The sequence below is a fragment of the Hemicordylus capensis genome, chromosome 2 (genome assembly GCF_027244095.1).
Source record: "Hemicordylus capensis ecotype Gifberg chromosome 2, rHemCap1.1.pri, whole genome shotgun sequence".
NCBI lineage: Eukaryota > Metazoa > Chordata > Lepidosauria > Squamata > Cordylidae > Hemicordylus > Hemicordylus capensis.
The window spans coordinates 356,002,043-356,025,912 of NC_069658.1; the positions used below are offsets into that span (position 1 = coordinate 356,002,043).

A 23,870-nucleotide genomic window follows, 5' to 3' on the forward strand; every position below is an offset into this window, starting at 1 on the left:
CTTCCCCCAGACAATCGCTCCTGATCCTTTTGGCGTGCAAGCCACGTGCCCATACAACCTGCGCTGCCAGGAGCAAAGCGGAGCAACAGAGACCAGGACACGTTTTCCCAGCCTCCACATATCCCACAAGGCATTGCGCGATGAGTTTCCCCCATGAGACTGGCACTCTAGGCACCTGTCTCTGTGTTTCTTCCCAACTCTGTGGAGCCGAGGAGACATACAAGCTTGGCATCCGGGTTAAGGGAGCACTTTCTCCCTTAACCTCAGCTAAGAGCCAGGATTAGGAGCGGGGGTTAGGCTGGGGGCAGCATGAGGATCCATGTGCATACTGGCACTCCACATGAGCATCCTAGCCCAAGCTAGGCTTCCCCAAGCCTGGGCTAGGATGCTCATGAAAACAGCCTTTTTATTTTGGTCACCAACCAGCAAAATACACCAATACTTATTTACATAGTTGTAAATATCTATTTACATAACTGTTTTCTGAATCAGGGGTAGGCAAGCTTGGTTTCCAGCTGTTGCTTAACTACAACACCCATCATCCCCAGCTGCAATTTATTGTGGCTGGAGATTATGGGAGTTGTACTTCTCTCTCCCCATCCCCTGGCTTTATTGATCAATAAGGGTGCTTTCCAGACTAGACCCTACAACAGGGTCAGGATGTATATTGGAAGTGTGCTTCCACACTTCCTGCATCATAACACTGCGGTCCCTACTCGGACAGCAGGATGCTGTTCACATTCCCAATGCTTTGTTGCGAATTTCATCGCTGCGATATGGAGCAAGGACATTGTATATCTGGCGTGAAAAAGTTGCTGTTTGGGGGGGTTGTTAGTTGCTGCGAGACTGCTCCCCCTGCTGTTTACGTTCCGAATGCAACTTGCCCGAACGGAGGCATTTTGCTGCTGCTGAGCAGCTAGACTGGAAAGTGCCCTGGTGTTACTTTGCAGTAATAAAAGCTTCTCAGGCCTTTAAGGAGTGAAAGTTTCAGTCTGTAGGTGGGTGAAAAAGAATAGCTCTGTTCCTCCGGCTGGATTCTCTGGGTCTTTGCTACTTTTCTTGAGAGATGTGCTGACACTTCATTGGCCTTTGACCTAGCAGTCCTTTAAGGATGAAGTTTCAGTCTTTTGGTGGATTAAAGACTGCAGGGCATAGATCTCTTTTCTCTCACCTGCATCTTACACATGCTTGGTGCTTGCAAACATGAAGTTTATTGTTAGTGGTATGTCCTGCACCACTTCTTCTAAAAAAAACCTGCTCTAAATTGGACTAACCATTGGCGCAAAATTAAACAACTGCCCAAGGTGATCTGTTTTCTTGCCATTTTATGGGTCAGTTACTAGCAACTGGCTTACACTGTCACTTTCCCATACAAACAGGAAGTCCTGTGCCATCCTGTGCAGCTCATATAGGAAAACGTCCGTGTGAACCAAGCTGTACACGGACATTGGGCTAGTTCACCCTGGCACGTTCAACACTTGATGTCGGTAGCATAACATGCTTACGACTTGCATCTATGAATAGGCAATGACACAGATATGACACCATAGACAGAACTTTCTGCAAACCTCACAGACAATACTTTTCAAGAAAGTCAATGTCACTTCACATATTCATCTGCCATTTATGACATGTAATCAAGTGTAGAGAAAATCAAGTGATCTTCATGCATGTCTGTAAAGCAGATGTCATGATTGCCATGATGGCAGTGACCAGAAAAAATAGTACTGCCATGGTTGTGAAAGATGCTACTAACTGTATCCTTGTACAGCCTGGTTTATATTAATGTTTTTCAGGGGTGCCTGACTTAAGAAGGGAGGCTCTGGGTTTCAGATGACATGTAATTATTTTTCAGGAGCATGTATATTTCTGACCAATTTACTGGCTGGAATACTGTGTGATGCTTGCTACAAACAATGAAATGCATACAGGTCGAGTATCCCTTATCTGGACATCCGAAATCCGGAATGCTCCAAAATCCGGAAACCACTACGGCATACGCCGTAACGGAACAAAAAACAAAACGCCTTAGCTCACTCGCTTGCAGATTCCCAATTTTGCTGCTTTTAAACATGCAGTCAAAACTTACTTATTTCAGAAGGCTGTTAGTGACAGGGGTTTTGCCTGTAATTCTCTCTAATCGGGGCTCTGTTTTTATTTTTTAATGTTTTTGATGTTCTTGCTTTGGCGCTAGAGGGAAAAGGGAAAGCCTCCCTCCTCCACTCCCAGCTCAGTTTGGTGCCTGCTCTGTTGGACCTAAAAAAATAAAATACAGTAACCTTTAGTGTTTAGACCTGCATCCCATGCCCAAGATATCTCATTGTGCAAATATTCCAAAAATCTGAAATCTAGAACACTTCTGGTCCCAAGCAGTCCAGATAAGGGATACTCAACCTGTATATGTACTAGGTATGCCTGCCAAAGGTACAATGCTTCAAAAAGTGTTTTAAATATGAAGGAAAGGAAAAGACCTATATTGCTAACATGCTATGACACTTCTGAAGTATTAAAATGTCATGACAACAAATGCTCTTCAAAACTAGAACAAGGTTGCTTCTTTTTGCAGTTTAATCTTGACTACATCCAAGTGTGGGCCATGAAAACATGCTGAGAATGTTGTCCTTCTCACCGGCTGAAATTACGTCCTGATGCAACTGCAGGCACACACATGGTTGAGGTCAGACTGAGGAGACTGCTAGTAGGAAGAGGATAGTGTGAATCAGCCTTAGGAGGATTCCAGCTCTTTAATCAGAATCAGAATGAGTTAAGCAAAGTTCTAGGGATGAAGAAATAGCTGTTCTTAGGGTAGTTGCAGCTCTCATTCCTGATGCTTCATGTAACACTAGCTAAGGAATTCTAAAGAGTTCTGCAGATGACAATGCACTACTTGTTGTATCTGATATACATGTATGTGTCCATGTTATTCAAATATACAGCATAAATGGTGTTTTTAAAATAAGAAAATAAAGGGTTATTGTCCTTGGGCCAAGCACTGGCTTGTACTCCTCAATTAATGGTAATTAATTTGACATATTAAGATAAAACACACCACACTCTAGAATAATGGTTTTGTTCCACTCATGCTTTTTATGACCTCTCTCTGGGCAGGACTGGAATATCTATAAGGCTAACAGTCATTATTTTAAAACCCCAACAGATTGCTCTTCTGTGGTTTCTGCAGTATTAACTGTTAAGACACACCCCACCCCTTGTATGGAAGAAGAAAGAGAAGATAGATTGTTAATAAAAGGATTTGTATTTTGCAACTCCTGGCATCGTATCTTTCTGATTGATTGATTGATTGATTCTTCAGTATTTATACCACCTTTTATAATGCATCTCAAAGCAGTTTACAAAAGTTAAAATACAATTAAATTCTGTAAAAGTTATATTTCAAACCTTAAAATCAATTAACCATTAAAGCCATAAAACACCAAGAAACAATTAAAAAAGAAAAAAGAAAGCCGAGAAACCTGGCAGCCTCTAGGAGATAAAAGCCTGAGTATATAAAATGTATGTAGTTGTTTTTTAAAAGCAGCCACAGATGTCATAGAGTGAACGTTCACTGGGAGAGCATTCCAGAGTCTGGGTGCCACAACAGAGAAGGCCCTGTCCCTTGTGCACAATAATCTAGCCTCTCTCAATGTCGGCACATCGAGCAAAGGGCCCCCCCCCCGATTATCTTGTTGGGCGGGCAGAAATCCTTAAAAACAGGCAATCCTTCAAGTATCCAGGGCCCAAACCATTAAGGGCTTTAAAGGTAATAACCAGCACCTTTAATTGGATCTGGAAACAAAGTGGCAACCAGTACAGCTCTTTCAGAATAGGTGTAATATGCTCTGAGAAAGCAATTCCAGAAAGAACTCTGGAAGCTACATTCTGCACCAAATGAAGTTTCTGAATATTCTTCAAGGGCAGCCCCATGTATTGCAGTAATCCAGCTGTGATGTGACTAAGGCATGGGTAACTGTGGCCAGATCTGCCTGAAAGGGCTGCAGCTGGTGCACTAGCCAAAGCTGTGCAAAGGCACCCCGGCCACCGCCTCCACTTGAGCATCCAAAAGTAAAGCCGGGTCCAGCAACACCCCCAAGCTGCACACTTGCTCTTTCAAGGGGAGTACAACTCCATCCAGAGCTGGTTGAATCGCCTTATTCCGATTGGCTCTTCTATTGACCAACAGCACGTCCATCTTGTCTGTATTCAGCCTGTTTGCTAGCCCACATCCAGCCCATCACCACCTCCATCCCCCGATTCAGTACATCCAGTGCTTCCCTATGATCTGATGTCAGGGAAAGGTAGAGCTGAGTGTCATCTGCGCATCGATGACACTTCAGCCCAAACCTCCTGATGACCTCTCCCCGCGGTTTCATGTAGATGTTAAACAGCATGGAGAACAATACTGAACCTTGCAGGTCCCCAGAGGCCAGAGGCCAAGGAATTGAGCAGAAATCTCCCAGCTGTGAAACCTCCCCACAAGAAAGGTCTGGAACTACTCCAATCAGTACCCCTGATCCCTATACCTGAGAGGCGGTCCTGAAAAATACCATGGTCGATGGTATCAAATACTGCTGAGTGGTCCAGCAGAACCAACAGTCTAGTTCCCAGCATAGGTCATCCACCAGGGTGACCAAGGCTGTTTCAGTCCCAAACTCAGGGTGAAAGCCAGATTGAAAAGGTTCTAGATAACCCATATCACCCAAGACCCTTTGCAGCTGGCACAGACACTTACATGCTCTATCATCAACTTGCTTAAAAAGGGAAGATTTAAATCAGGCCAATAGTTATCAAAATTGGTGGAATCAAGAGAGGGCTTTTTTAGTAGTGGTTTCATCACTGCCTACTTGAGGCTCGATGGCATTTTGCCCTCTCTTAGTGAAGCATTAATAATTGTCTCCAGCCACCTACTTGTCGCCTCCCTGGCAGATTTTACTGGCCATGAAGGGCAAGTGTCTAGAGCATATGATGTTGCCCCCACACTGCCTAGGATCCTGTCCACTTCCTCAGGCTGCACTAATTGAAAAGAATACATCACAATCAGACCAGATGGTTGCTGAGGCTCATCTCCTGGAATTGCAAAATCCTGGAATCCAGATCAGTACGGATGCGAGCGATTTTATCTGCAAAGCGACGTGCAAACTGGTCACAACAGGCTGCTGATAGTTCTCCCCCACATCACCTGGGGGCCTGTGTAAAGCAATGATTTTGCCACACAAAACAGCTCTGCTGGCCTACACTTGGCAGATGCAATGGAGGCAGAGAATAGATGTTTCTTCACTGCCCGCACTGCCACAGAGTGGTCCCTAAAATGAGCCCTAGCCCATGTTTGGTCAGATTCTTTATGAGTCTTCCTCCAATGTCACTCTAGCTGCTGTCCAAGTTGTTTCTAAACTCCAAGGAGAACCAAGGAGCAGAACAGGCTTCCCCAAGCCGGAGAGGGCATTTAGGAGCAACCATGTCAATAGCCTGGGCTGTCTCCATATTCCAGAGATTCACCAGGGTCTCAACAGAGTCACCAACTCTTGGCACTGGAAACTCCCCAAGGGCTGTCTGGAAACCGAGCAGCTCCATAAGGTCCATTCTAACTGTCCCACCACCCCTGCAGAGGTTGGTCAAAGCAGTCAAACTAAACTCCACCCGATGATGATCAGTCCATGACAAAGAAGTTATGTCAAACTCCCCTACCTGCGAATCATTCAGTTCCTGGTTGACCAGGCCCAGCATATGTCCTGCCATGTGAGGAGGACCCAATGTTAGTGGAGATAGGCATGGTTGTCATGGAGGCCATTAATTTCTGAGCCACTCCTACTTGGGGAGGGGAGCTTGGTGTGGACATTGAAATCTCCCAGACAATAAGCCTAGGGGAACCAACACCACCTCCGAGACCCCCACCCCCACCAGCTCAGGGGGAGAGACTGAGGTGCAGCAGGATGGTTGTCGGTACACCAACAAAATTCCTATCCTATCTCATAGGCCCAGCCTCAGGGACAAACACTTGAAATTCTGATATGGCCTAACTGGGCATCTGGAAAGGGGAATGGACTCATGACAGATGACCACAACTCCTCCTCCCTGACCCTTAAGGCAGTGTTGTTGTACGATCATGAAACCTGGAGGACAAAGCTGGGAGAGACCCACACCACTGAACCCGCCCAACCAGGTCTCAGTCACACATCCCTGGTCAGCATTCTCATCCACAATTAAATCATGGATGAAAGATGTTTTTGCATTGACTAACCTGGCATTCAACAGAAGAATCTTAATCCTTGAGGGAGTGTTCCCAGAATTCCCTGGAGCTCTAGGATTGGGAGAAGAGCCAGAAAAAGGAATAGGACTCAGTCGTCTAGACTGTTCCCCACTGTAACGGCCTGCCCAACTCCCACCACCATATTTCCCTCTGCCCACTACCTGAGAAATAGCTGCCCCCAGACTACCCCCAGTTCCCATGGAAATAATGTTGAGTTTAGCCTTTGAACAGGTAGGATGCTTGAACTGAGGAATGAGAAGAGGATTAAGTGCTGTAGGGATGCTAGTTTATCCTATTCGCCATGAGCCACCAATGGGCACAGGGGGGAAATGACTGTAATGAACAGGCAAGTCAGCTGCATTGGGCAAAATACTTTAGTGAGTCCACTGTTGTAACCCTAGTGAGATCATTGCAGCACTCACAGGGATGATAATGCCAACCATCTTTTCAAAAGAGAATATTATTACTGTATATGCAACACCAAGGTTGCAACCTATACTTACAGTCTCTGGATCTTTTGTTCTATCCTGTCATGGGACCTCAGAGATCACCAGCCATTAGGGTACACTTCTTTATCATCTTAAAGAAACAGGCAGATTGAACAAGGATCTTCTCTCTAGTCAGTCTTGATTCCCACCAAGTGCTAGTGCCACCTATTGGCTGCATGTATAATGGCATCCTGACACTCACCCTTTCTTTGACTGCTTCCATTCCGTTATACTGTATATTTTTGTTCAACAGCTTTAAGCTCCTTTCAAATAGCCTTTAAAAAAAATCTTTCAACAGTTATATTTTACCTAAATTGTTTTAATTACTTCTCTTTTTATATAATTAATTGCTATTTTTATTTGTTTTGCTTACTCTACTACATTCTTGTCCAAGAAAAAGGGGAGGAAAGGAAGAAAAGTTAATAAAACAGATGCAATTTAACTCAAATAATTCATTAATTTGTTTACTTTTATCAGAATCTATACTGTTAGCTCCTTCTAATTCATACTCCTATTTACTTATAATAAAGTAAAACACTTTGCAATCAGCTTAATATATAGAAAGTTACTGTTAATCAATATCTATTTGTTTGAAATTCAGTGCTTTCTAATTGATATAATTGATATCCATTAGCAATTCATTGTCTGTTTGTCTGATAATTCATTAGTATTTCATAATGAATCATTGGGGCCATTTACACAGAATCATTGGCAGGAGGAAAGCTGCCAAAACGACCACCACTGCGCAGTACAGAGGCCTGAACGGGCCCAAAATGATCAGTTTCCCGGGCCGCGGCAGTGACTTCAAAGGCTGGCGGGGGAGGGGGAACCTTCACATACGCCACCATAGCATACAGGAAGCCCCTCGAAGGGGCTAAAGGTAGCTTAAATTCATTTAATTTATTTTAAAATTCGCGACTGTGTCCGGACCGGACCGGGGTGGGGGGTCGATGGGGGCCAGACTGGACTTGGCCGGTCAGATTCGAGTCTGGTCTGGACTCGAACTGAACAGGGCCAGCTGGTTCCGTGCACATCCCTACCCGAGGAGACGCACAATCCTGGCAGCTGGGTTAAGGCAGTGCCCCCTTAATCTCAGCTAAGAGCTGGGGACTTATTGGCAATTAACTGAATACAATTCATTTTGTTCCCTTCTGATTCTAAAAGTATACCAACACCTGAATTAGAAATGTACAGTTCCCACAATGTTCTTAGATGCTAGATCGCTTATTGCTAATGGATACATCTGAAATATTCCCATCACAGAAGTTTTGGATTTCTTTCCAGCTCCTTGTTCTCCTTAGAGACATGGCTGGAGAAGCAGGGAGAATGGACAAGTTCCCTTCTTAATGGGAAGTTGAGCTACATCCCCCTTACCTCCTGATACAGCTCCAGAATTGTGATTTTAGTGTCAGAAGGGTCAGAAACAAGTATGAGATGTGTTTTGTTAAGCCTCTGAGACCAGCCTCTGATATTTACATCTGACCAGAGCACTCACCTTCAGTGATTTTTTGCAGCTTGCATAAATCTTTTCAAAATTCAGCTAAGAATGTGTAATGTTGAAAGTTCTCATTTTAAATTATTGTTAAGGATAAGATTATATTGACAGTGGGCAATGGCTTTTGCCTTATATTCTACAACAAAGTTGCAACAGTTCTCGTCGTAGGGTTTTTGTGCCCGTAATACAGGCAAAAATTCAACAACTGAAGTTTGCTCTTTCACTATGTCCCCATCCTGAGAAGGGATTCACCTGCTGAATTATTACTGCACAGGCAGTTGCCAAAGACACAGGAGGCCTGCCAGAACAAAGATGGCAACCCTATCCCATAAGCCTTTTCACTGTTATAGAAATTGTGTTCTAATTACTTGTGGGAACTGGTTTGCTGTTTCTACTCCCTGGTGACTGAGTTTAAATAGGACTGTTTTATAACATGCACCAGCACAGATAATTTAAGTCCAGCTGTAGTCAGCTATGATTCGGTTAGTAAATCAATTATATTAGAACTAAATTGTTGCAGATGTACATTTGAGTCAGGTGGAACTGGGCCAAGGGCTTAGGATTTCTGCACTGGCAGCACACTTGGTGTGAGCAGGGCGGGAACCAAACAAGAGAAAACTAAAAAAAGAATATTCCTTCATCTGAGTTCTGAAAAAGCAGAGCAGGGCTCTGTTGTAACCATACTGCAGAAAGACAAACAAAAGCTGAAGGTCATTAAAAGAGATCAGAAAGGAGGCTGTGGTTAGCTAAACAGTTATTGTTGCAGGGCCATGAAACCAGATAGGTGCTGAATGGAAGAGCTACTTAAAACTGTAAGGGGGGAAGTGAGTGCCAGGTTTAATGGAAGTTTTTCCCAAGCTATGAATGTTCTAAATTAATCAGAAGGTACACTGTGACGGAGAGGCCATGAGAGCTATTGCCCAATTCCTCAACAGCCAATGAGTGTGCACATATTTCAATACTCATTGGAGACTGTGCCATTGAAACTATTCAAGATCTGTGGTTCTCACCTTTCACCAAAGGCACAATCTATGCCCCTTCACAAAAAGGAAGCACTTTCTCTATGAGCGATTAAAAGTAAAGTAAAGTTGTGCCATCAAAGCCCTGTGGTTGCCTATGCTAGAATACAGGAAGGGTTTACCATTGCCATCGCCCGTGCAGTATATAGGCCATTACATGGTAGGAAATCTACCAATCTACCAGACTTGCATTTTGGGCGGTATATGTTAAATAAATAAATAAATAAATCTGAGTATACACCTGACAGAGAATCACAGACAGGGATGCTGGTTGACTAAAATAAACCCAGCCTGGTCTGTTCCTGTTTCTTTAACAACAAGTTTTAAGGTTTTCATGGCATAGAGATAAATGCTATCACTTACTAATTAGTACAAGTCACCTTAAGTGGCACAGCGGGGAAATGTTTGACAAACAAGCAGAAGATTGCCAGTTCGAATTCCCACTGGTACCTATATTGGGCAGCAGCGATACAGGAAGATGCTGAAAGGCATCATCTCATACTAGGTGGGAGGAGGCAATGGTAAACTCCTCCTGTATTCTACCAAAGAAAACCACAGGGCTCTGTGGGCGCCAGGAGTCGAAATCGACTTGACAGCACACTTTACCTTTACTAATCACTGCAAATGAAAATGCTGTTAAAGGGGCAGCTACAAGTGCCAGTTCAAAAACTGGCAACCCTGGGAATGTGCTGATTTGTACCTGTATGAAACACATATTTGCAAACACATGCTAGTCATACTCACATGTTAACATTTTTACATTTAAACATAAATCAATTGTACAACTAAACAGGTTAATTATGAAGTAACTCTAATAAGGTAGCACAGCTCCCTGATGAATATCACAGCCATGCTTGTCTCAGCCAGGAGGGGTCTCTAGAGAGTTTGGTTTGCTTTCTCTTTGCTTTCACTCGCTTAACATATTGCTTTCATACTCTCTCAACCTGCAGGTAATTTGTAAACATGGGATGGAGCAGACCGGGAAGCCTGAACTTACCCATTTTGAAGTCTTATACAAAGAATTAAAATGTCAGCTATCCTTTTTCACTTTATCCTGGAGCTCTGCTAGTATAATCTGCCAGGAACTGTGCCTTATGAAAACACAGCAGGGCTTCCATCCCTTTCCGCAGCAGGATACGCTTATCCATTGTTCCTCTCATTGTGCCCTGGGCCCTGATAGGCTGCTGTTGTCCGGTCACCCACTCACACTTAGCACTCTAAACACACACACTGCCTTTCCTGACTCTTGTTTACTGCCTGCTCTCATAAGGTCCTCATATCTTCCTTCACTTATGACTGTCTTTTAGTAAGAGAAGCATGGACATCAAAATGGGGCAAGGAAGGGGAAGAATCTTGTTATTAGTTATTACTGTGTTTTTCAACTCTATCCAGGAGTTTCCAGACTCTGCCCTGGAGTTCCTTGGAAGGAAGATTTGTTCAGTAATAGCAGACAAGTTTTTGAAAGACATCTTCCTCACCTCTGCTGATCTTTTCTTGCAATGTGCAGATGCAAAGCAATGTTAGATACAGGAGAACCACGATTATCATGGGGGTTACGTTGTGTGCTACCACCACAAATGCCGAAACTGTGATAATTGAAACCTTGTGCCTATGGGAATTATGGGTTAGGTTTCTCAGTATATGAAAAAGTGCTAAAAAATGACAAAAACCAAAGAAAAACAGAAATAAAAGGACAGCATTATACCTTGGCCACTCCAGGTCTCCAGCTCCTTCAGTAATGCCGCCCCCCCCAATCCATCAAATTCTGCAAGACAAATGCCCCAACGTGGCTCCACACTGCCTCTAGAAGTGGAACTGCATCTGGAAGTGTGAAATGTGCACACAGGAACTGCAAATGGCCAAAATTCACCACCATGATAATTGAAACCAGGTATATATACCTGAACCATGAATAGCTGAAACCACAAATGGAGAACCCACAATAATCAAGGGCCTTCTGTATTCTAGGCGTGTTGTCCATTGTTATAAGTGGAGATCCCCCAAGTCAGGTCAATATGCACTTTAGAATTTGCCTAGGATCTTCTGGAACATGCAGGAGTTCCATGATAGACAAGTTGATGTGGAGAGTGTTCCCTGAAGATAGGAATTCTGAAAACCACTGATTTATTGCATAACTATTGGATAACTATTGAAAACTAGTGTTGCGTTCTTCTATCTACCTCCTGCTTGAAAGATGAAGATAAAAATCTGGTATAGTAGAATGCTCACATTACTCACTCACTTTGTCTACTCAGTCAGTGACCCTCTGACCTCCCAGTCTTGTGGCTTTAAGAGGGGTTTAGATAAATTCATGGAGGACAGGTCTATCAATAGCTACTAGACTGAGGGCTATAGGCCACCTCCAGCCTCAGAGGCAAGATGCCTCTAAATACCAGTTGTGGGGGAGTCGCAGTAGGAGAGATGGCATGCCCTAAGCTCTTGTCTGTGGGCTTCCCAGAGGCACTGTGTGAAGCAGAATGCTGGACTAAATGGGCCTTGGGCCTGATCCCGTAGGGCTTTTCTTATGTTCTCTGCAACCTGGAGGTATATTAGCACAATTATTGACATATCAAATATACTGGAGCTTCATTCCTGTATACTCTTAGTTGGGAAAGACTCTAACTGAACTTATTCATAGCTTGTCTGATATACTTGAGCAATTTTGATAAATCAGTCAATTCAATACATTTTAAAAAATATAATCAGTCAAAATTGTATTAGTTCACTGACCATATAACTTTTGATTGGGCTCCAAGACAGTATTTTTTGTGATATGGTAGAAAAGGTCCTGCATCTCTATAATAAATGTCAAGGTGCCAAGAACTGAGTTCTTTGTTGGCAATAATTAGATGGTTGCCACTGGTTTCACTTAAAGCAAATTATGCGTGTGCTTTATATGACATGAGAATTGCATGGAGATCCCTCTTACAGCTGCTTTTCTTCAAAGAAGTGTGTGTTGGGACTGTACTACACCTGCATGCAATGTGTAGTTTGTCACAAAGAGAAACCAAACAGTGGGATTAGAAGAACCCAATTGTTTTTAAATTCCATGGATCAACTCTAACCAAAGACTTAAAGCAGCAGAAAACCAGTCACTTTATTCCACTTGTTCCTGTGGTTGCTAGCCCATGACATCATAGCTTTCTCAGTTTTCACCTCTTTGTCCCCTGCATGGACTTAATACTACTACAGTTACTACTATGAATATTTATATACCTCTAACCATGGAGCTTAGTGGCCATGGGCATGCTTTGCATACCTTCACTCCCATAGTAAGTCCCTCAAGTACCTGTGTGAGTGCTTTGCTCTTGGCACCCTGTGGTGCAGTAGTTTGTGTTTGTGTCCGTGTCGTGCTGCCTGTATTGAATTCTCTTTTTTCTTCCTTTGTTTTATAGAGCTCTGGAATCAGATTGTGCCATGGTCTCTTGGGCCATTAACCTTTATATGTGTGCTCTGTTTCCAGAGTGGTGTTTTTATGTGCCTGTGACCTTTTTGGAGCTACTATGTCCTTGCACTGCTGCAGGAGCCTAGTCAGAATCCTATCACCTGTATAGAAACTCTGGTTCTGTCCCTCACTCATGGGGCATCTTTTGCTGGTGTTTTTGTGTGTGTTTGTCCTATGCCCTCTGTGTATTTCTAGTGTTATATTTGGTACCCTTTTAAATTTAATCCACATTTTTGGTCAGGCATTAAATAATGTTGACAAGTTATTCTATATCATATAAGACTTATTACAGGATATTGGGTTCCAAATGATCCAATGGTGTTGAACTATTTGGTAGATGATGACAAAATCAAAGTGGTGACAAAACTCCTAAGAGCAGCAAGGATGCTGATAGATCAGCAATGGAAATAGTTTATCTTACTAGTGCTCCTGGATTATTTGGTGTTGTGAGTGGGTGTGGGTGGATTTTTATTTTTTATTTTTGCATCATAAGGATAATCTAGAAAACAATATCTGTCAGGTCAAGTTCATACTAGGACCATGTTTCTCATGTTTTGGAATTATATATTCCATTACAATGGAATCAGTGAAATACATTCCATAAATAACAATGTACATTTTTCTCTTTAATATGACAAAACAATCTTATGCTTGGTATATTGCTATTTGAAAAGCATTGCATGACATATAAGTATGTGTGTAATAATAATAATAATAGTAACAACAATTATTATAACAACAGCAATAATGCCACTTTTCAATGGAAAAGTTTTTAAAATGATTTACATAGAAATAACAACAACAACAAATAAATGTTTTTGTTCCCCAAAGGCTTACAGTCTAAAAAGAAACACTAGAGCCAGTGTGGTGTAGTGGTTAGAGTGCTGGACTAGGACCGGGGAGACACGAGTTCAAATCCCTGTTCAGCCATGATACTAGCTGGGTGACTCTGGGCCAGTTACTTCTCTCTCAGCCTAACCTACTTCACAGGATTGTTGTGAAAAGAAACTCAACTATGCAGTACACCGCTCTGGGCTCCTTGGAGGAAGAGCGGGATATAAATGTAATAAATAAATAAATAAATAAATAAATAAATGCCATTGAAGGGATGCTGGCTGAACTGGAACTGGAAGTTGCTTCCCCTCTACTAAATATAAAAAGAATTGCCATTTTGAAATGTGCCTTTTTGTGCAGTTAGTGGGGGTTGTGTGTATAATCTGTGTTTCAGTCTTGTAAGGGTGGAATGTCTATTTCTTGTTATAGAATTAATATATGCATCTGGCTGTTTATTGTGTGGTCCATTTGTCATGTGGTTCTGTACATATATTGACTATGGTGTTGTATTCTAAGCTAACATGGATGTTTTCTGTGTACAGCATTGCACCTTTGCAAAGGGCTGTCCTAATCCTGTGATTGTAGATAGAATTATGGATACTGTTATCACCCTCTCCCTAATGTTTCTTTTCTGGCCTTTTTGAGTCAAGCAAGGTTTGCATGGTTGCTTTGTGACCCATTCCCTTTAACTGGTACAATGCTGAGTCTTTCTAGCAATGCGAGCACAAAACAGTGACTAATGGCAACGTGCAGATGTTAGGACACTTGTGTTCGATTCTGTCCTCTTTTCATGAGTCTAGTTCTGGCCATAAAATAGGATTGAGGTATAAGAACAGGATCAATAGTTATCGTTATGGGGTAGTGAAACCTTACTGTGACATACTATATATATATATATATATATATATATATATATATATATATATATATATATTCTCCTAAACGTACCCATCGCTAATCCCATGCGTGGCAGCTCTCATGAGAGTTCGTGAGTGAGCTGCCAATTAGCAATGGGGATGGCAGAAAGAAACTCCTGGCCAGGAGAATGGCCAAGCAGCCAGAGAGGGAAAGCAGTGGCCAGGCTGGCTGGCCGCCAAGGGAGGAGAAATGGCAGCCTGGCCAGCCAGCTGCCAAGGGAGGAAAAGGAGGAGAAGCGACGGCCCAGCCGGTCGGCCACCGAGGGAAGAAAAGTGATGTCCCGGCTACCAAGGGAGGAGAAGCAGCGGCCCAGCTGGCTGCTGAAGGAGCACAAAATGGGGCTGAAATGGGGGAGCACGGAATGAAGATGGGGGGAGAGATAGGGAAAACTAGGGGCACAGATGCTCTGTGCCAGGTCGGCTAGTACATACTGTTGTTCACGCAGTTGGTAACAAAAATCTGGAAATAGAGGCATATCATGAACCAGCAAGGATCTGAAGTGAATTTGTTACAATAATGTCAATTTCTCCCATCTGCTTCAAAAAAACCCACAACAAATTACCTGAAACAACTAATTCCTTCATTTCATGGTATTTATTTAATCTGGAAGAGATAATCCTAAACACAGATGGGAGGGTGATCAGGAATGTAGTCATATGGTTAAAGAATTCTAGGATTGCTATTAGAAATGCATTATTTATTATTCTCCTTGTGTGACAATATTGAAGTCTGGTGCCATTTTGGTTTTTACAGAATTCCAGGTGTATAATGTATCGACTATAAATGTCTTAATTTTTGAGTAAAACAACATAGAACTAGCTCCCTGCCCCCACCCCCTTCAGATGCATTAATTCTAACAAAAGTCCTGGAATAAAATTGCCATCTGGCTAATCTTTGCCAGCCCCAGCCTCTATCTATCTATCTACGTACTTATTGCCATTTAGAATTTTTTCCTCCTTGTTTAGCCTCTGCCAATAAGCAATTTTAAATTTCCTTTAATATGAATTTGATAATATACATAAATGATCTGTATTTTGGAAATATTCTTCTTTCCAAAACAAGGCTCCAGCAATGTGTTTGTTTATTAAACACATCCATATTAATTAATATGTATTATAGCCTGCTTTTAAAGATGAAATGTTCTCAATATGGTGAGCAGTAGTATGAAAGAAACAATAACACACACCCCTCTCTCTAGTATAATAAGATAAAAGAACAATATATAATAATGAAAGCCAAGTACAAGCAGGAGTTTAGACTAGTACAATCAGTTGAGTAAGAATCTTTTTTAAAAAAATCACTTAAAAGCAGCATTAAAATGTTTCTGGGGGCCTGCTGTCACTTTCTTTGAAGGGAGTTTCTTGGTTGAGAGGACATCTCTAAAAAGGCCCTATCCCTGGAATCCATCAACCATAATCGTGAAGACAGTCCTTCAGATAACTTGAATCAAGGCTCTGGAGGGCTTTCCAGGTAATAAACTGCACTTATTAAGAAAACAACAACAACAACACTGTTGTTTGTAATCGCTATGACTCCAATTTCACAAATACTAAACAAAACCGGCCTCGGATACCAAACATCTAAAACATCAAGTAAAATAAACCGTCTGCTGTACATGGACGATCTGAAGTTGTATGGAAAGTCCCAGTCAGAAATCGAATCACTGCTAAACACTGTCCGTATATTCATTAGCAATATAGCAAAAAAATTTAAAACAATATTCTAAAAAACATTAAAAACAATCAAAACAATATCAGGTAAAAGCCTGGGTGAACAGATGCGTCTTTAAAGATTTTTTAAAAATTGTCAGAGATGTGGAGGCTGTTATTTCACCAGGGAGCGCATTCCAAAGCCTCGGGGCAGCAACGGAGAAGGCCCGTCCCTGAGCAGCCACCAGATGAGCCGGTGGCAAATGCAGACAGACCTCTCCTGATGATCTCAATGGGTGGTGGGGTTCATAACAGGGTTATAAGGGTTGGAACTATGTTGTTATAAAATTTCTCATGCTTTTAGTAGACTCATTTGTTTGGACCAAAATGCTGTTGCTGGTTGATAATACTTCTGTTAAGCTGTTCAGTGGCTAATAGCCCAGAATGATTGGCTGATGTTTCATCAGTGAGTGCTAATGATGGGAGATGTCTGCTGATAGTTGGAAATCTCTTTCCAGCTTTTGGAATGCAATACCCCAAAATGTTTGGAGAATGCAGTACACCTCCAGCTGACAGGAAGGAGCAAAACGCAGGGAACAGTTTGCAATGAACAGAGGATGAGAGCAAGAACTGAGTTTCTGGATAGTGTTAGTTGGAACTGGGGGCACACAGCATTGGTGGGAATGCACAAGTTGATCCCTGAGGATCTACTACATGATGTAGTAATGTGCTTGTTTACTTCAATTTATGCTCTGTCTAGAAAGCAAATATTACAGACTCTCAAAGCCTCCAGTGCTCTCTCAGCCAATGGAAACTAACCTTGTAGCACTGTTCTTGTATCTTCTGTCACTCAGAGAAGTAGAGAGTGTGTAACAATGCAATCTATTTCAAAATATGTAGTTCCTATCCCAGCATGCATCAAGAGACACAGTAATGATGATTAAAAATAAAACAATCATATGCCTCTCTCTGTTCCAATAAGGTAACTGAATCATCTAAAAATTGTCAGATTAAAATTATGAAATTGCATCCAATATTTTTTAAAGTACAAAATCTACATAAGAACAAGCCAAACTACCAGGAACAGAGTAGTAGACTTTGGCAGATTAAAATTCTGCCAAAAAAAGAAAACAAAGATAGCATATTTTCAGGAGGTGGTGGAACACCTGGATGGATGGAGATAGTCTGATTGTATGACGGAGGAAGGTCCATATCTTCCAGGGCATTAAATTATTAAAACATGATGGTTGTTGGGTAGATTAGAGAGAAACATCTACTGCAAGAATAATTAAGAGTCATTCCATAGGATTTTCCATTCCCCCAGATAAGGCTTTCTGATGATGGGGCCCTTTTGCACCTCTTGGCAGCTGCAGAGGTGTGCATGAAGGTGACACTTAGGAAGCTGCCATATACTGAGTCAGACGATTGGTCCATCTAGCTCAGTATTGTCTACACAGACTGGCAGCAGCTTCTCCAAGGTTGTAGGCAGGAATCTCTCTCAGCCCTATCTTGGAGATGCCAGGGAAGGAACTTGGAACCTAGATGCTCTTCCCAGAGCGACTCCATCCCCTAAGGGGAATATCTTACAGTTCTCACACATATAGTCTCCCATTCATATGCAACCAGAGCAGACCCTGCTTAGCTAAGGGGACAAGTCATGCTTGCTACCACAAGACCAGCTCTCCTCTCCATGATTGGGCCTTTTTTTGTAATGGCACCTAAGTTGTGGGACTCCCTGAATTATAAAATCAGGCAAGCTCCTCCATTCATTTTGGGGACCACTACTAGATGCAATTTTTTTTTTGCGGGGGTGGGGGCAACCTTGCAGATAAACATATTGATTCTATATCCTGTTTCTGTTATTGTGTGATTTTGTTCTTCTCATTACTTTTACTGAATATGCTATATTGTTCTTAATTTGCTGACTTTTAGCAACTGTAAGGATCCCATAATTGGGATGGAAAGGCAGGATATCATTTTACATGGTAGGAGAAATGATAAGAGAAAGATGCTGACCACAGCTCAATGACTTCTTTGTGTCCGACTTCACAGCAGAGGATACTGAGCATATACCTGTTCCTGAACCAGGCTTTTCAGGGATGGAGGCTAAAGAACTGAGTCAGATCGAAGTGACGAGATACGATGTTCTAAACTGTCTGGAAAAACTGAAAACTAACAGATTGCCAGGGCTGGATGGCATCCATCCAAGAGTCCTCAAAGAACTCAAATGTGAAATTGCCGACCTCCTTGCTAAAATATTTAACTTATCCCTACAATCAGGCTCTGTACCAGAGGACTGGAGAGTAGTAAATGTAACACCGATTTTCAAAAAGGGATCCAGGGCGATCCGGGAAATTACAGGCCGGTTAGCTTAACGTCCATTCCAGGGAAACTGATGGAAAGCATCCTCAAGGATAAAATTGTAAAGCACATAGAAGAACAGGCCCTGCTGGTAGTGAACCAGCATGGCTTCTGCAAAGGTAAATCTTGCCTCACAAACATTTTGGAGTTCTGAGAGTGTCAACAAGTGTGTGGATCAAGGTGATCCAGTTGACATAGTCTACCTGGACTTCCAAAAAGCTTTTGAAAAAGTTCCTCACCAAAGACTCCTGAAGAAACTTAGCAGTCATGGGATAAGGAGACAAGTACATGTGTGGATTGCCAACTGGTTGAAAGACAGGAAACAGAGGGTAGGTATAAATGGAGAGTTTTCACAATCAAGGGAAGTAAGAAGTGGGGTCCCCCAGGGATGTGTACTGGGACTGGTGCTTTTTAATTTATTCATAAATGATCTAGAAGTTGGGGTAAGCAGCGAGGTGGCCAAATTTGCAGATGATACCAAATCTTCCAGGTAGTGAAGTCCAAAACGGATTTGTGAAGAGCTCCAAAAGGATCTCTCCAAACTGGGTGAATGGGCGACAAAGTGGCAAATGCGGTTCAATGGTGGCAAGTGTAAAGTGATGCACATTGGGACGAAGAACCCCAACTTCAAGTATATGCTGATGGGATCTGAGCTGTCAGTGATGGACCAGGAGACGGATCTTGGGGTCGTGGTGGACTGATCGTTAAAAGTGTTGACTCAACGTGCGGCAGCTGTGAAAAAGTCTAATTCCATGCTAGGGATCATTAGAAAGGGGATTGAAAATAAAACGGCTAACATTATAATGCCCTTATACAAAACTATGGTGTGGCCACACCTGGAGTACTGGGTACAATTCTGGTCACCACATCTAAAAAAGTACATTGTAGAACTGGAAAAGGTACAGAAGAGAGCAACCAAGATGATCAGGGGCCTATAGCAGCTCTCTTATGAGGCAAGGCTACAACACCTGGGACTTTTTAGTTTAGAGCAAAGACGACTGCCGGGAGACATGATAGAGGTCCATAAAATCATGGAGGAGAGGTCTATCATCAGCTACTAGTTGGAGGGCTACAGGCCACCTCTAGCCTCAAAGGCAGGATGCCAGTACCAGTTGCAGGAGAGTAACAGCAGGAGAGAGGGCATGCCCTCAACTCCTGCCTGTGGCTTCCAGCGGCATCCGTTGGGCCACTGTGTGAAACAGGATGCTGGAGTAGATGGGCCTTGGGCTTGATCCAGCAGCGCTGTTCTTATGTTCACAGCCAGTGAGGCTGGAATTCCTAACGAACTCCCTATAGGAGTAACCATAACATTAAGCGTGAAAAGCTCTTCTCAGCTTGAAGCTGCTCAGACAGAGATGAGAGCTGGTCTTGTGGTAGCAAGCATGACTTGTCCCCATAGCTAAGCAGGGTCTGCCCTGGTTGTATATGAATGGGAGACTTGATGTGTGAGCACTGCAAGATATTCCCCTCAGGGGATGAAGCCGCTCTGGGAAGAGCAGAAGGTTTCAAGTTCCCTCCCTGGCTTCTCCAAGATAGGACTGAGAGAGATTCCTGCCTGCAACCTTGGAGAAGCTGCTGTCAGTCTGTGAAGACAATACTGAGCTAGATAGACCAGTGGTCTGACTCAGTATATGGCAGTTTCCTACGTTCCTGTGTTCCTAAAGCTACCCTTGTTGAATTTCTGCCTATTTTACAAAAGGCAGAAACCACCAAAGATGGGGGGGGGGATTAATATAGTGTGTCAAGCTGATTCCTGTGCAGCCTGTGAAGGGCAGAGAGGAGCCCTTCCAGGGAAGCGGAGGCACCCCTTATTAAATGGCTGCTGTCCGAGAACCTGATGCGGCATTCCTTGACCAGAAAATGTGAGGCATCGCTTGTAAAAACAAAAAGAACCAGGGGGCATATTTCCTCTCTGGGTGTAATGCTATTGCTAGGCAGCGCAGTGCATCCTTCGACGTCTCTTCGTGCCAAAACGTGCCTCACGGACACGTTTAGGGAAATGACTTGATTTCTTCATCTGGTCTGCAGCAACAGGTTTCCGAGAAATGCCCTTGAGCAACCCTTGCTTCACCACCTCCCCCACTCCCGAGGTTGTGCCTTTAAGAGGGAGGGAGGGAGGGGGGACAGCTCCATGCGGTTTGACATAACTCTGGCCACTCCTCCCTCATCCCCGGTCTGTCATCGCAGGGCATCTTTCTTCCTTCCCTCCTCCTTGCCCCTTCCAGCAGCGACGCCGCTGATTGGCTGTGACTGGCGCAAAAGGCGGGGTTACGTTCAGGGTTGGGGGAAAAAAATCTCCCCTGACGACGTTCCAATGGGCAGCGCGCTCGGAAAATGATATCCAGCGTTCCAATGGGGAAGTGGACTGTCCCGATTGATCCCGGATGCCGTCGGAGATGGCCGTGCAGTACTGAACAGCCGCTGCTTCTTGCTCAGTGAGGCCGCCCGGGAGACCTTGCTGGCCGGCCGCCCGCCCGCCCTTATAGGGGCTCTTCAGGCACCAGCAGCCGCTGCTGCAACACTACTACCAGGCGGAGAGGCAAGCGGTTCCGGCAACAACGGTAGCCGCGCCGCCACTCCTGAGTTTGCAGCGTGGTGGGCAGCTCTCGCCATGAGCCATCCGCAAGCAGTGGCGTTTGCTACTCCAGCAGCACCGCCCCCCTCCTCCAAGCGGCTCCTCCTGGTCTCTCCCCCTGGCATCTGAGGCAGCTCTCAGTGCAAGTTCTGCGCCTCTGCTTCTTAATTTTTTAATTAATTACTTCCTTTCCCTGCCTCCAGGGGCCCTGAGAAACTGGCACCCAGGGGATCGAAATAAAGACTGATCACTCCGTGGGTGCATATTTTAATGTTGAATGAACTGCATATATTTTCTATCTTAATATGTGCATACGTTGATTTTTGTGTTTTAAACCATTTGTGAAGGTCGTGGGCATTTTTCCCCACAAGTGCCTTCTTCCCCCCACCTTTTTTTTTTAAATTGGTGTGTGTGTGTGTGTGTGTGTGTGTGTGTGGTGGTGCAAAGATCTCATTTTGGAGGGGCTCTGGGAAAGCATGGGGCTGCCTGCCTTGGAATTTACTGACTGCTGTTTGGACAGCCCTCAGTTCCGAGAGCGGCTGAAGTCTCACGAAGCTGAGTTGGACAAGACCAACAAGTTCATCAAAGAGCTCATAAAAGATGGAAAGTCGCTCATCGCAGCCCTTAAGAGTAAGTGATCAGCTCCCTGTTGTCTTCCAGAACACTGAATAGCCGGGGAATGGTGAAGACTTGTGATTATTGTGTTGACTTCAACCTGAAAGGGAAACCCTGAATCTGATCTGACTCGGTAGTATTAGGAGGGCACTTGTGACCTCACCTGCATGTGCAAAGCCTGTTGAAAACAAACAGTGGGCAGAGAAATCTTGCAGTGTAATGCTAGACCATAAACCTAACAAGGCAGTTTGTTTCTTTATGTCCATATTTCTTAGAACAACAAATACGTTAATGCATATATGTTAAGGAAATATATTGCCATTATTATTATTATTATTATTATTATTATTATTATTGACACATAATACAAAAAGCAGTCTAGTTGTAGATTAACAGGTTCTTACCCTGGACATATAGTTTAATGATTGCCCTTTGTTGGCTTCCTTTATTTTCTATATCTGTGGCCAGTGTCTTTTGCGAAAGTGAAAGACCATTGTATACATAACTTTTCAAAGAGAGCTGCTGGTTTCTAGGTTGGGTTATTTAGCTTAAGGTTGTGTCTTACCTGTTTCTAGCACTTAGCAGAGCTGATGCTCCTATTTAAAATATTAGTCACAGGATATTGTTGTAGAAATGGAGAAAAGCATACCAGGAAAATAGGCATTTTACACATTTGTTTTGAAGTTCTGCTGAAATCATTAACAGAAGATGGCTTGCTTTCTTTTGGCTGGTGTTACCACTGAATTAATAAGGATAATAAACTTAGAACAAAGCTACTAGTTTGCCTTTCTAGGTGGACTGATGCTTGGAGAGTCTAAAGGATTGTGTGCTCTGGTGGCACCAGTAAACACATGAATTGTGTGAGAAAGCACTAAAAACTCGAAGGAGGTGTGTGTGTGTGTATAATGCTACCTGGCCATAGCCCACAGGAACTGGCAGTAATTTTATTTAGGAACATAGAAAGCTGCCATATACCGAGTCAGACGATTGGTCCATTTAGCTCAGTATTGTCTACCCAGACTGCCAGTGGCTTCTCCAAGGTTACAGGCAGGGCTGACAGAGACTCCTATCTTGGAGATACCAGGGAGGGAACTTGGAACCTTCTGCATGCAAGCATACAGATGCTCTGTTGAAGCATGAAGATGTGTCTGTTGCCCTTTCTTCCAGAAGAGTTTGAATTCTTGATTTTGAGACCCAGGTTGTGAACTTGTTTGCTAAAATGCTGCATAAAAAAGCTGACCAGTAATATGTGACTGTTCTAGACTGTTTGGCTTACTCCTTCCTGTTTGTGAGCCAAAGGCAAATAATTGCCTCCTGTGATGAGCTCTCTGAAAGAGTTAATTGTCCTAAAACAAGCTTGAGGGTCATGTCTGGCTCATCAATACTAGACTTGTGCTCAGTTGACACTGAAGATTAGATAATGCATGGTATTCTTGGGAAAGATTTGAGACTAACAGGATGATGAACAGTTGCCCTGAAGGCAAACCCTTAGACTGGTTCTGTGCAAATATAAGCTCACTTGATTTCTTTGAGGCTCGGTATGCTCAAATTTGTGTAGGTTTGGATTGTTAAAGCCAGCAAAATCTCAATCTCTTATAGTTCGGAAGAGTTTAGTATGAAGCGTGTTTATCAGAAGAGATTGGCAATAGTATTTGCTTCCTAGAAATATCTACCTTAGTCAGTTTGTATTGAACATCATTATACCATGGTATTGTTGCACCCTAGCCTTGATTTTGGACCCTTATATTGAAGTAGGAAGTAAGAAGGGGCATAGGCAACCATGTACTTTGAATATTATATGTGGGGCAGGTTCACAGTGTTGATAGGAGGCACTGTTCTGCACTCCTTTCCTATAGCTCCGTGGTGCCTTGTACATTTTGTCTAGTGATAATTTGCTTCAGATGTTGCTGCATTAATTGATGTGGACTTGTAGTCCCATTGTTGTGTGACTCTAGCTTTTCTAATCTCTCTAATGTGGTCCATATAGCTGTCCCACCAGTGGGACAGCTTTTACAGCACGATCCTATAGACATTTCACTGGAAGTAAGTTCCGCTGAGTTCAGTGGGGCTTACCCTGAAGTGAATGGGCATATAGGACTGTGCTGTTAATATTTACAATCCACTTGATCTCACTTTTATTGGTTTGTTGGCATCTGTTGCCCCCCACAGATGTAGCTGTCCAGTGTATACAGTAATTATGCCTGTAGAGCTGTCACCAAACTGTAGT

General features: G+C 43.2%; 1 protein-coding gene across 7 annotated transcripts in view; it reads left to right on the forward strand.

The window, feature by feature from the left end:
* Positions 1 to 20,742: 20,742 nt before the first annotated feature.
* Positions 20,743 to 23,870, forward strand: part of ARHGAP26 (Rho GTPase activating protein 26) — a 387,242-nt gene continuing 384,114 nt past the window's right edge. For 6 of the 7 annotated variants that reach the window (XM_053295420.1, XM_053295423.1, XM_053295421.1 and 3 more), the window contains exon 1: positions 20,743 to 21,658. In XM_053295420.1, coding sequence (XP_053151395.1) covers positions 21,505 to 21,658 — 154 coding nt within the window. In that variant the 5' untranslated portion in view covers positions 20,743 to 21,504. Of the gene's footprint in view, positions 21,659 to 22,760; positions 22,842 to 23,870 lie in introns of those variants that run through there. The other variant, XM_053295426.1, reaches the window with a different exon arrangement.